The 13,797-nt window shown below is 45.8% G+C and overlaps 1 protein-coding gene across 1 annotated transcript in view; it reads left to right on the top strand.

Moving 5' to 3' along the window:
• Positions 1-13,797, top strand: part of CFAP47 (cilia and flagella associated protein 47) — a 324,141-nt gene that overhangs the window by 86,791 nt on the left and 223,553 nt on the right. The window contains exons 19-21 of the mRNA XM_074988334.1: positions 3,965-4,042; positions 4,553-4,697; positions 13,526-13,620. Of these exons, the coding sequence (XP_074844435.1) occupies positions 3,965-4,042; positions 4,553-4,697; positions 13,526-13,620 (318 nt within the window). The remainder of the gene's footprint in view (positions 1-3,964; positions 4,043-4,552; positions 4,698-13,525; positions 13,621-13,797) is intronic.

The raw sequence follows: 13,797 nt of genomic DNA, 5'->3' as shown, positions 1-13,797 counted from the left end.
CGCATGGCCAACTATGCCGCTCATTTGTCAAACTACAATTTCAACAACTATTCCAAGCTTACTGCCCTCATGGACTTCCTTCCGGAGGATAAAAGGCCGATCCTTAAGGCAATTGTACAAGAGGGCTATGCGGCTTCTCGAGCGGGCGTCCAGATTGCATTGGATGTGGCAGACACACCGGCCCGCGCTGTGGCCACTGCGGTGGTAATGCGGAGGGAGTCATGGCTTCACACATCCGGCATTCCAAAGGACTTACAAGTCAAAATTGCAGACCTCCCCTTCGACAAAATAAAATTGTTTGCTGAATCAACCGACTCAGTCCTACACTCAAGCAAAGATTCCAGAGCGACACTTCGGACTTTGGGGATATATACCCCACCATTCAGAAGGAAGAAGTTTTATCCTCAGCAATGCCATTATGGTTACCAACAGCAACGTACCCAATTTCAACGGGGGTATGATCAGGGACGTCATCAACAAACACATTATAAGGGCCCTAGGTGCCGACCTCAGCAGGGCAACGCCTCCGCAGGGCAAAGTGCAAGACAGCAGGTTTGATGGGTCTGTCACGGGCCGCGAAGCCAAGACCGTATCTCAGTGCCAATCTCAGTACATGTTTCATCACCGACTCAAGCCATTTTACCCACAATGGAAAAGCATCACTTCGGACAAGTGGGTATTGGAGATTGTAAACACGGGATACACGATCCCCTTCCAGTTGTTACCTCCACCAAATCCTCCCACCGCACCCCTTCTCAGAGACCCCTCTCACCTACTGGAATTAAGGCGGGAGGTGGACCACCTCCTATTCATAGGGGCGGTGGAGAGAGTACCGGAGCAATTTCAAGGCAAAGGTTTCTACTCCAGGTACTTCCTGACGGAAAAGAAGAAAGGAGGGTGGAGACCCATTTTGGATCTATGTGCACTGAACCAGTATCTATGCAAACAGCGCTTCAAGATGACTACGATGGCTTCGATAATCACGGCACTAGACGACGGCGATTGGTTTGCAGCCCTCGACTTACAGGATGCGTATTTTCATATCGCAGTTCATCCAGCCCACAGGCACTTCCTCCGGTTCATTGTGGGCACAGATCATTTTCAGTACAGAGTCCTTCCATTCGGCCTCTCTTCAGCGCCCAGAGTCTTCACCAAGACCTTTAGCGGTGGTGTCAGCATACCTACACAGACAGGGCGTTTTCATTTTCCCGTACCTGGACGATTGTCTGCTAAAGGGAACTTCCTGGGCAGAGGTATTACGGATGATACACATCACCACAAACACATTCACCTCATTGGGCCTCATCATCAACTTCTCAAAGTCAAAGACCAACCCCATGCAAAATATAGAGTTTATAGGGGCTCGGATAGACTCAGTCACGTCAAGGGTGTATTTACCCGAGGCTCGTTTTCGTGCCATCGAGTCTCTCGTACAACTACTAACGTACAACCCCACTGTTCCAGTTCTTATGTGCTTACAACTGTTGGGGCATATGGCAGCCACGTTTGTGGTGCAAAACGCCAGGCTGCACATGTGAGGATTGCAGCATTGGTTGGCAACCGTATACAAACCCTCAATCCACACTGTTCACAAGAGGGTGTCACTTACAACAAAGACACGAAAGTCACTAACATGGTGGGGAAACCCCAAGAATCTTCTAACGGGGTGCCCTTCCGCCAACCACAAATTACAGTGTTCATTACAACAGATGCCTCCCATATGGGATGGGGGGCTCACATGGACAACAAAACCACTCAAGGGTTATGGTCCCCCGCGGAGAAGACACTGCACATAAACATATTAGAGCTCAGAGCAGTGTTCAATGCGTGCAGGCATTTTTACAATTATCTGCGTGGAAAAATAGTCGGCGTGAATACCGACAACACCACCACCATGTTTTATATAAACCGACAGGGGGGAGCCAGGTCTTGTACGCTTTGTGCGGAGGCGGTCCAACTGTGGAACTGGTGCATTGCCAACCATATAACCATAAAGGCTTCATACCTACCGGGTGTCCACAACGTCAAGGCGGACCAGCTCAGCAGACACTTTGTGCTCACTCACGAGGGGCAGATCCGTTCAGACCTACTTCACCAAGTGTTCCGCAGATGGGGTTTTCCTCAAATCGACTTATTCGCCACCCGAGACAACAAGCAATGTCCCCAGTACTGCTCCAGAGCGGGCATGGGACAGGGGTCTTTGGGGGACGCCTTCATGATCCCATGGAAGGGCCCTCTACTTTATGCGTTCCCTCCTACAACACTTACACACAAGGTCTTGGAGAAGGCCAGAAGGGAGAGAGCACGCATGATACTCATAGTCCCAACCTGGGACCGGCAACAGTAGTTCCCATTGCTCCTGCGCATGGCTCAGCATCGGCCATTTCCCCTACCAACAGTACAGGACATTTTCACTCAGGCTTGGGGGTCAATACTGCACCCGCACCTGAAGAGACTTCGGCTACAAGCGTGGTTAATCCATGGCTAAGCGCCTTAGAAACTACATGCTCAGAGGGAGTACAACAAGTCCTTGAATGTAGTCGGAGAACTTCTACCAGAAAGACTTATCAGCACAAATGGTTGCGTTTTTCCGAATGGTGCTCCTCCAGGCAACTAATACCCCAGGACGCCACCATACGTACGATTCTGGACTATTTGCTACAACTCAAACAAAAGGGACTTTCGCTATCCTCTACAAAGGTGCATCTGGCGGCTGTATCAGTGTTTCGGCATGAAGAGGATGGATCAACCACATTTGCCCATCCTGTTGTCTCGCGTTTCCTAAAGGTGTTGGTGAATCTGTACCCCCCTCGGAAACCAATACTGCCGTCATGGAGTTTAGACCTAGTTCTACACACCCTCTCGGGACTGCCCTTTGAACCATTGGCTATGGTCCCTCTTCGACTACTCACCATTAAAACGACTTTCCTCCTGGCAATCACGTCAGCTCGCAGAGTGAGCGAGCTTGTGGCCATAACGTCCACACCACCCTGCACGATCTTCTCAAAAGAAGCGCGGTGGTCTTACGATTACACCCAGCCTTCGTTCCGAAGGTCTCTTCAGATTTTCATATTAACGAACCAATAGTGCTGCCCTCGTTCTACCCTAAGCCTCACAACTCAAATAACAAGGCACGGTTGCACTTACTTGATGTAAGAAGGGCACTGGCCTTCTACATCGATAGAACTAAATCTTTCAGGAAAACGGACAGACTCCTGGTGTCCATTGCATCCAGGTCAAAAAGAGAAGCGCTATCTTCACAGAGGATTTCATATCACATTGTGTCTTGCATAAGACTGTGTTACGAGCTTCGCAAGACTCCTCTGCCACTTCCGCCAAGAGCCCACTCTACTAGGGTGATGGCGGCGTCAACGGCCTTCTTCAAAGGGATCGCGCTGAGAGATATCTGCAGAGTGGCGACGTGGTCTTCCTATGACACCTTCGCCAAGCACTACGCCATGCACAGGATGCTTGATGAGGATACGCGCCTGTCGACAGCAGTCCTTTCAAGGGCAAGCTGCGCATAAATCGGATACCCACCTCCTTTTTTGGAGGGGGTTACTGCTGGGTAGTCATCTACTGTGGAGCACCCACGGGGACCACTCAAAGAAGAAAGAGAAGTTACTCACCTGTGTAGTAACGATGGTTCTTCGAGATGTGTCCCCGTGGGTGCTCCACTACCCACCTGTTTCTCCTCACTTCAGAGCTCTGTTTGTGTGTTTTTCAGGGGCGTCCGGAGCGGTTGATCAGGAACTGGTGGGGACCGGATCGCGCACGTGACTGTAAGCGCGTGAAGTGCCGATGCGCATCAGCGCATGCGCGACCCGACGGAGACTGCTGAAGAATTTCTGAGCTGCGGCGCCGGGGCGAGCCCGACACCTACTGTGGCGCACCCACGGGGACACATCTTGAAGAACCATCGTTACTACACAGGTGAGTAACTTCTCTTTTTTCTTTCAACTAGGTAGCAGTCCGCCATGGAAAATTATTGGAACTTAGAATTGGTGGATTTGTAGAGGCCCCTGACATAGACATTAGTGTAGTAAGTAGATGTTATGTTTTATTATACCAGTGATAATATTTATATTGTTTAGGTTTATTTGAGTGTTACTTTTGTAGTCAGGTGTCAACATTTTCCACACATTTTCAGTTTATTTTTAGCAAATTATTTCTAGCTATGGGACTGAGAAGGATAAGTTGTGAAGGAAGATCAAATATAAAATATATCTATGGCAGTTGAGAGACTTAACTGTCTAAAAGCATAGTATGCAAAAGTTACAAAGATTAAGGAAGGAGAAGAGAATAATGGTATTTCATTTGAAAATCTCATTCATGGTAGGACTATAAGTGATTTATAAGCTGTGGTCTTTGGAACCCAGAAAAGACCTCGGGCTAATACAGGGAATTGGATAAGCAATTGGTGAATTGAGGTTTTCAGTTAATGTAGGATAACATAGGGATCTTAGAGCTGCAGTATTTTTAAAGTAATCTACAGGTATATATATGACCTTACAACACTTTTGAGTGGTTTGTTTTTTCTTAAACTTAACAGGAATCCTTTAGCTTCCACGGTGTTTATGTTGGTTCCACCCAAGGAATTCCCTTTTTGCTTCAGAACAAAGGAGTAGCACGTGCCAGGGTAGAGTTTGACTTATCTAAATATAAAGACTTTACACTGAACTTCCAAGACCAGTCAGGTACTTTTTGTTATTTCAGAATTGTAATTAGTAGGAAAAAAAATGACAACAATAGAAGAAAGCCAAGCTGAAGTTCTTCTGGTATATTGCTAACTTTTGCAGTCCAGTTTTGAAAATTTGGGTCTTCAGTTTTTTTCTAACAACAGAATTTTTCTGAACATCAGAAAATTATGATTTAGTACAACTAAAAATATCCAATAGAGCACCTATAACAGGACAGGGTTTCTGGGCACAGCTAGAGAAATCAATCCAGGGTTCCTTTTCTTAAAATCTGTGCTGCTCACAGCCCCAGGCAGAGATTTCCTTCTCACTAAGGCAAATCCAACCAGCCACAAAAGTACCTCTTCCAGCCCCACTGGCCAGCCAGAAACCATACAAGCAAACCCACAGACTTTCCGGGTGTTATACCAGCCCAAGCCAATTATCCCCAAATTAAGGTGCGCAGTTATTAAACCTGTTTCACCCAACACCACATAGATTCTTCCAGGCCCCAAAGGGTCCAGTTCCAGTCCCTGGTCAGCATATACTTGGATTGTACCCAAATCACCACACTCTCCAATCCTTTAGCTATAAATATCTAAAGATTTATTAATAAAAAAAGAAATAACAAAGAGAGGAATTGTTAAAGCAATACTTTACATACATCAATCATAACTGCTGATCCAGGCCAGTGGTGGTGTTTGCAGATTCTTGAAAGTCTCTGAAAGTTTATTTCAGGTTACATACATTGGGATATTGGAGCATTGTAGATCCAGCCTGCTGGGGTCCACATGCTGGGACATGGACCCCTGGAGACCAAAAGACAAAGGATCCCAGATGGACCCTATTAAATCCACATCATTCTTGTATCCAGGGTCAAACCCTGTCTTCTACCCATAGTCCCTTGAGGGTCCGCCCCCCACCTCACTCAGGTGGGCTGTTTTGGCAAACTACCATTGTATGAATCTCAGGAGACAGTCTCAAATTTCTCAGATGGACCTGTTCCTTTGGTTCAATCCAGCTCACCTGACCCATAGGCTCTATTCCATTGACAAGTCCCAAGCATCTGGGATATGGATTCTACTGTCTGAGCCTTTGTTTATAGTCAGTTCATCCTGGCTGGGGCTTAGTTCGCCCCTGCTATTGTGAAGCTTAGCACTGAAACATTTTCTACTATGGCTACATAGCTAAAATCTGTAACTGTACCTACAAATATGATACAGACATATAAGTAGCATATGTAGATTCAGGGCATCTTCAGCTTTCATTAGACATCTCACACGTGAGCCCCTCAGCACAATATTTGGGACTAATAGCCACACTGGGCTTTAAAATGGCTTCCAGACCCAGTATAAAATCCAGTCATGTGACAGCATTTTCTCCAATGGGAGCTGAGTGAAAAAATATTTTCTCTTTTGCTGTTTTTCATCTAGATAGCAAGATTATTCTTAAAATAATTTTTACAGGAGAGCCAACACCTAAAGTTGATTTTTTTTTCCATTTTCTTGAAAGAGAGGTGTGGCCTGAGCAAAGAATATTTTCACAAGAGATTTTTTCTTTAAGAGACTTTTCTATGAATTGAAGAAAAGAATGTCCTCCTCAAAATTAATGCTCACTTTTTGTTTCTCTAGTATTTCAACCATTTGTGTTTTTTTGTTTTACGTACATGTATAACATGAATGTTAAACAGGATTTCTGTTGGATGGTTGCTGTGGCAAAGTGTGTCATGCTATGTCTTTACTAGAAAAGCTGCAGTGGCATAGCTGTAGCAGGAAAACTGGTACCCTGTGCATAAGCTTGATATCAACCTTTTCAATGACACATTGGGGTTTGAGTTTACTTAGACCAGCATGGTTTTACAGTATTTACATCGGTGAAGAAATGTGGAGATTCTTTTCCAGCCTGTGGTACCAAAGGGTAACCAAGTGAACAGTCGGCTATGACGACTGCTCTAGTGCATCTGATACTTTCTTGAAGGGCTGCAGAAACTCTTATCTTGTTGCTGTGGTCAATGTTGTCGATGGGCTAAGTTTTCCCTTTTCAGCCAAAATTTCACATATTCTATCCTACTGTTCCTCGTGTATGTTAGACATAGCTAGGTTGCTGTTCCGTCATGTTCCTACATCTCCTTTCTGAGATTTTTGAAGACTGCTTTGAAAGCCAGATCTCCTGGTGTAAGTAATGATATTTTTGGCCTATGTGAATCAGTTCAGTTGCAGCTGCTTCCTTCTGGTTTTTCAGTTCGGTAGTATGCTCGAGTCTGGTATTTATATTGTGTGCTGAGCAGCTTATTCTTCTTTGAGGATCCCTGTGGGTGCTCCATCTTAGGGTTGTGTCTGCACTACAAAAGTGCCTATGTTACAAAAAGTAAGCAGCTTCAAAGTAGAGCATCTACACACACCCTACTTCAAAGTTTAACTTTGAAGGGCTCTCCATTCCCAGGAATGGAGTAAGGACTTTGAAGTTGGGCTCCCTACTTTGAAGTTAACTTCAAAGTAAGCGAAAAATGTGTGTAGACTCTCTTCTAGCTACTCTGATGTAGTGCTTAACTTCAAAGTTAACTTCAAAGCTATTTCCTAGTGTAAACACACCCCAGGTGTGTCGCTTCCGCTGTGCCCATGGGCTGAAGATTTTTGTAGCAGTGCCCTTCAGACAGCTGCCTGTGCACACATGCACCAGACACCTGTGACAGCTATTGCACATGCAGGGGCAGTCTGTCACCTCAGTTCTTCTCTGATCATCACCGCCTCCAGTCGCAGATCCCTTATCTCTCCCTCAGCCACCTCAGAAAAAGAAATTAGCAGTTCAATGACAGCGTTAGCAAAATAATATCTAAGTAAGCATTGGAAGATGATTTCCAACAGAAGGAACAAGGGGTCAGGAGAGGGGAAAGAAAAACCACTACAGGGAAAGCTGCTAAGGTGACTTTTTCCCCAAGTAACTACAAACCGCTTCTCTGCTCTGCTGTGAACGGCAGCCAGCCTTGCTTTTTCACTCATGCCAGCCTGTCAGTGCTTTACTTGTAGCCTCTCATGCCCTACCTCTGATGGCGGTTCATTGTGTATACGGTGCTTGGGTCAGCACCATAAATCTGAGAGCTGCCTTCATTGATAAAGGGCTCTCTGTACAGTCCTGCAGAACAAGACAGCAGCAGCTCCAGGTCTGGTTAATGTAGCGGGTGCTAACACCTAGAGACAATATGAATACACCCTCCAGACGCAGTCTGCAAGGGGTTGACAGGTCAGAAAGGACTTCCCTGTACTTGAGTCCATCAAAAGAGGGGAAGTCCCCTGGAGGCAAGAGAAGGTCCCATGCTTTGTGTTTGGCAAGACCTCCTCCAAACACTGCGCTGCTGCCCTCCCTATATGCTAAGGTGGCAGCTTTGGTGTCTTTGCCAGAAAGACGATGGAAGGAGAGGGTGCACCTCTCCTCTGCCAAAACAGTTAGGCTTTTTGACAAGGCAACCATTACAGCAGCTCAGAAAAAGCCAGTAACTGAAAACCGCGCACCAGCTACTGCACTTACTGCCTCAGTACTGACAGGTTGCAACGCTGAGAAATCAGCACAGATAGACAGAATAGACAGATTGACAGAATAGACTGTCAATACCCATCAATGAAGCATTTTTTGGATCCTCTGGCACACCCCACCCTCTGTCACAGCAACCTCAAAGATCAGAATGCAAATACTACGTACCTCAGAACGCTCAGGGTTCCTCTTCTCTTGTCCACCCTTAAATTCTTTAATAGCGGATGCTGTGAACCAGAGGGGCAGACAGTATAATATGAGAATCAGACTCACTGACAAAGACTGGAAAAGGCTGGATAAAATGGGAAGGAGATTGTACTCCTCTGCCAGCCTCCAGTTTTGCATTGCCAACTATATTGTATTACTAGCAAATTACACGCATCATGTGTTTGACCAGTTTAACATCTTTTATTGAGGCCATTCCAACCAATAAAATAGATTGATACAGCCAAGGGCTCCTTAACTACAAGAACAGCATTGCAGTCTGTCCTAGAGGCAGCAGACACTGCAGCCAGGACCCTAGCAACAGCAATAGGCATGAGGAGGACGTCCTGGCTGCAGCTCTGTGGATTCCCTAAGGAGGTCCAAGCTGCTGCTGAACCCTTTCCTTTCCAGAGGTCCTGTCTCTTTTTGGAAGGCAGCAAGGAGACGTTGTGCTCTTTCAGGGAGTTGAGGGTCACCTTGTGCACTCTGAGCATTCAAAAAGCCACTGTATAGTGCGATAACAAACAATATAATTACAAATATAAACCACCACTTAACAATAGACAATATGACAATAGCCGATGCCCAAGACAGCCTAGAAGGAGACAGGCATCACGCCAGTCTGTGACACAGCAGGATGTGACCTGCCAGTCATTTTGAAGTTTTGGCTGGAAATCAGACAGCCTCCTTAAATTGCGGGTCCCATACAAAGCTGCATACCATCAGGGGTAGCAGCATTCTACCCTGCTTGGTGAGCCACCATGACTGACCGTTGGGTCTTAAAAATCTGTAAAAACTCCAGCCCCATTCCCCAGCCCCGTCCCTCTTCAGGGACCCTTCTAACAAGACTGTTCTACTGAAAGAAGTGCATTGCCTTCAACAGCTGGGGACCATAGAAGAGGTACCTTCTGAGCACAGAGTGTGGGATTCTACTCTCAATATTTCCTTACGCAGAAGAAATCAGGGAGTTGGAGACCTATATAAGACTTCAGGAACGTGAACTGGCACATACTTTTGCCAAAGATTCCAGATGGTAATGCTAGCCACAATTATCCCTCTCTACAAAAAGGGGACTCGGTGTCCACTTTTGATCTTCAGGATGCATATTTTCATATAACTATTCACCCATCACGCAGGAGATACCTCAGATTTGTCATAGAAAATAAACACTATCAATACAGTTTGCTTCCCTTTGGCCTATGCACACTACCAAGGGTCTTCTCAGTGGTCCGGGGAGTGGTCACTGAGCATCTGAGAACAAAAAGAGTGACCATTTTCTCTCATTGAGATGACAGCTTAATAAGGGCCCAAACCTTGGCTCAGAATGAGCAAGCAACAACGTCTACTGGATCTCTGTTATCCAATCTCGGTCTATGCGTAAACCTCTGAAAGTGCAATGTTGTACCAACATCCAGACTGGAATTCATTGGGGCACTTGTGGACTGTCAGACTGCTACAGTCATGCTTCCTCCACACAGGCTTGAAATAATACAAACTGTAACTCTCTCCTACAGTCACAGCTGGGCAATGCCTATTTCTTCTAGGCCACATGGCAGCCTCAATATCAGATGTGCCACATGCTTCAGTATGAGGGCTATGCAGGCCTGAATCTGAGTGATGTTCAGACCACACATACACCCACTGAACAAAACCTTGAGTGTTCCAGCCAAGTTCAGGAACTCTCTCTCATGGTGGATGTAACCTCACATGTATGTATAGGAGTCCCATTTCACAGGCTCCCTCCAACTATTAAGATAACAATGGATACCTCCCAGTTAGGTTGGGGAGCTCACCTCGACAACCAGGTGGTTCAGGATCCCTGCATGAACAACAAGCACACAGCTCTCTCTTAGAAATGAGGGCAGTCCAGTATGCATGCATGATTTTTTTTCTGCACAGATCTCGAACAACACAGTCCACATACTCATGGACAACATAACTGTGCACTACAGAAGCAAACAGGGCAGAATACATTCGAAACAACTTCACCAAGAAGCAGTGCAACTCTGGGAGTGTTGTATCCCCCAACAAATTCATATCATGGTGGCCTACATACTGGACAAGAACAACATCCTGGTTGATGATCTCAGTTGCAGTTTTCCTTAAGATCATGAGTGGGATATCAACAGTTGCAGCATCTGCCATATCTTCTGCAAATGGGGCTTCCCAACCATAGACCTGTTTGCCACAGCTCCCAATACACTCTGCCCCCAATTTTGCTCCACATATGGATTAGACCACAATTCACTGGGGGATGTATTCAACATTACATAGAATGCACCTTTAGTGTACGCATTCCCACCAGTCCCTCTCATCCAGAGGGTAGTGGCCAAGATAAAGTGGGACAGAGCTCAGGTCATAATTATAGCTCCCAGAGGGTCTGGACAAACCTGGTTCTCCGAGCTGATGCTCCTCTCCAGGCATCTTCCACACTCTCTTCCTCCCATGCTGATGCTTTTGACCCAGCAGAACAGGTCCATCCGTCACAGCTGTGGACCACCTTCACCTCCATGCATGGTTCCTGGTTAGTTAACAGAATTAGAGCTTGGTTGTCCTCCTGAGGTCCACCTGATCCTCAAAAACAGCAGGAGGCCTGCAACAAGAAAGATGTATTTAGAAAAATGGTGGTGCTTTGTAGCCTGGTGTTGCACACAAGCTTGTGACCCTGTGCAAGTAGGGATCCCATATATACTTATTACACCTTCAATTAACAAGCTTATCAGTAAGCACTGTTAGGGTCCACCTAGCTGCTGTATTGGCTTTCTACCCACAAGTGCAAGACTACTCAGTGTTTATTCAGCTCTCTATAAAATGGTTCCTGAAGGGGCGCTACAACACAAACGCACCAATCAAAGAACCGATACTGGCATGGGACCTTAACCTGGTTTGCAGAGCCCTAACGGAGACACCATCTGAACCTTGGGCCACCTGTTCTCTAATATATCTCTCCATGAAAGTAGCCTTCCTCATAGCAATAATCTTGGCATGGAGGGTAGGTTCATGTCTGAACCAACATACACAGTCTTTCATAAGGACAAGGTAGGCCTACGAACCCACCCTAAATTCCTCCCCAAATTACTTACCTTGTTCCATTGCAGCGAACCTGCATACTTACCCATGTTCTTCCCCAAAGCGCACACATGCAATAGGGACAATCATGCACACCCATGATGTCCACCTAGCAATGGCATTCTACTGACCAACAACCCAGTCCTTCCAGAGAACAACACGGTTATTCATTTCCACTGCCAGTAGATGCCATGACATACCCATCTCCAAACAGAGACTCCTGAAATGGATTTTCAGATGCATAAAACTTGATGTGTTAATGCTCATAGGGAATCCCCACTAGGCATTCGGACGCATTCCACATATGCAATGGCTGTATCTACAGCCTATCTGTGAAGTGTATCTACTGAGGGTGGTGGGGGCGAGCACTGGACAACAGCCTGGCTGAGGGCCCATAGGGCCCCAGCGACCTCACCCCAGGCCTCTTGCTGCCACCCCATATCTGCGCCCTCGAGCTCCAGCCAATGCCGGAGCATGGCGGTCTGCTCCCAGATGGCCGCGGTGTGTGAGGAGGTTGCCACCTCTTCCTCCTCCTCCTCCCTGTGGTGGTGGCATCATGGCATGGGCATCCAGTGAGCTTGCCATGGGGCTGGTGAGGTGCCTCACTTGTCTCTCGCCTTGCCGAGTAAGTGAGCTGCTGGAGGCTCATGGAGTTCCTGCAGCTAGCATGCTCTCAGCTTCCTGCCATGAGGTTTCTGGGTCCCTGCATCTTTAAATGCTGCCAGATGCACTGACCATAGAGCCCTACTTGTGCTGGCAGGGGCGTCTCTGCACACCAGGTGGCCGGCGCCATGGATGGCTGCTCTTTTGAAAGAGTGGCCTGTGAAGTATCTACACATGCCTTCTTTTGAATGAAGATTTCGAAATATGGGGCTCTTCCTGAAACTGGAAGTAAGAGCGATTTCGAAAGGTGTGCTGCATTTTTGCTGATGAACTGATGGTCATAGACCCAGAATGTTACAGCTGGAAAGGGCCTCAAGAGATCATTGAGTCCAGTCCCTTGCGCTCACAGCAGGGCAAAGCGTGATTTAGGTCATCCCTAACAGGTGCACTTATATATCCCTAATCTACACTTAAAGACCTCCAATGATGGAGATCCCACAATCTCCCAAGGCAATTTATTCCAGTATTTAACCACCTTGATATTTAGGAAGAGTTTCCTAATGTTCAGCCTAAACCCCCCTTGATGCCATTTAAGCTCATTGCTTTTCGTTCTGTCCTTAGAGGTTAAAGAGAATAATCTTTCTCTCTCCCCTTTGTAACATCCTTTTAGATGATTGACATCTGTTTTCATGTCCCCTCTGTATTCTCTTGTCCAAACTAAACAAACCATTTCTCCCAATCTTCCCTCATAAGTCATTCTTTCTAGGACCTCTGCTCATTTTTTCTCTTCTCTGTATCATCTCCAGTTTGCCCACATTGTTCCTGAAATGTGGTGTCCAGAACTGGGTACAATACTCCAGCTGAGACCTAATCGATGCAGAGCAGAACAGAAGATTTACATCTCATGTCTTGCTTATGACACTCCTGTTAATACAACCCAGAATGATGGCTTTTTTTGCAACAGTGTTACACCATTGACTCATACTTAGCTTGTGGTCTGGTATTTGTGTGGGGTATATCATGCATTGACTGCAGTACCACTAACTTAGAGGGCAGACAGGAAACCCCTTGAGCTAAGGTAGAATTATCCTGTGGTACCTTTAGAATTAACAGTTAATTTTGTGTGTGTGTTAGTTTCCATTATTTTTACTGAAGTCTTTTTGTTGGAGCATTCGTTTTAAAATGACAATCAATGGTGAAAAGCTTGATCTGCGGAGGTACTGGCACCCTAAATCCTGATTACATCAATGGAAGCTGATAGTGATCAGCTCTTCTTCTCAGGATTAGACTGTATCTTACCCCTAAGAAATAGCAAATCTAGCCATAATACATTGCCAAAAAATTATATCTACCCTATACTGGGAATCAGTTAGTAGTATGGTAGCTTTTACAAAGGTTTGACAGATACTATTGTGACCTATAACCATCTCTATTTTGTTTCATAGTGGTTGATTATTATCCTCTGAGGCCGTATTTCTACTCTGTGGAGTTAGAGGGGAAGTCAACCTTGCAATGTTCACTGTACTTCACACCAACAGAAGTAAGTTTATAGGGCAGCAGTAATGATAATAACTAAATGATACATTAATTCATCTTCTAAGATTTGAGAAGATGGGCATTGCTCATATTTTGTGTAACAAAAGTACTGAGTAGTTAAACCCAGCAAATATTTAAATAATAGTAGCCTTGGCATAGTTTTGAGAAAATAATCTTGTTC

This window comes from Carettochelys insculpta, chromosome 1, assembly GCF_033958435.1.
Source record: "Carettochelys insculpta isolate YL-2023 chromosome 1, ASM3395843v1, whole genome shotgun sequence".
Taxonomy (NCBI): Eukaryota; Metazoa; Chordata; order Testudines; family Carettochelyidae; genus Carettochelys; species Carettochelys insculpta.
Note: the sequence above shows the minus strand (reverse complement) of the source record. Positions and strands in the feature narration are given on the sequence as shown.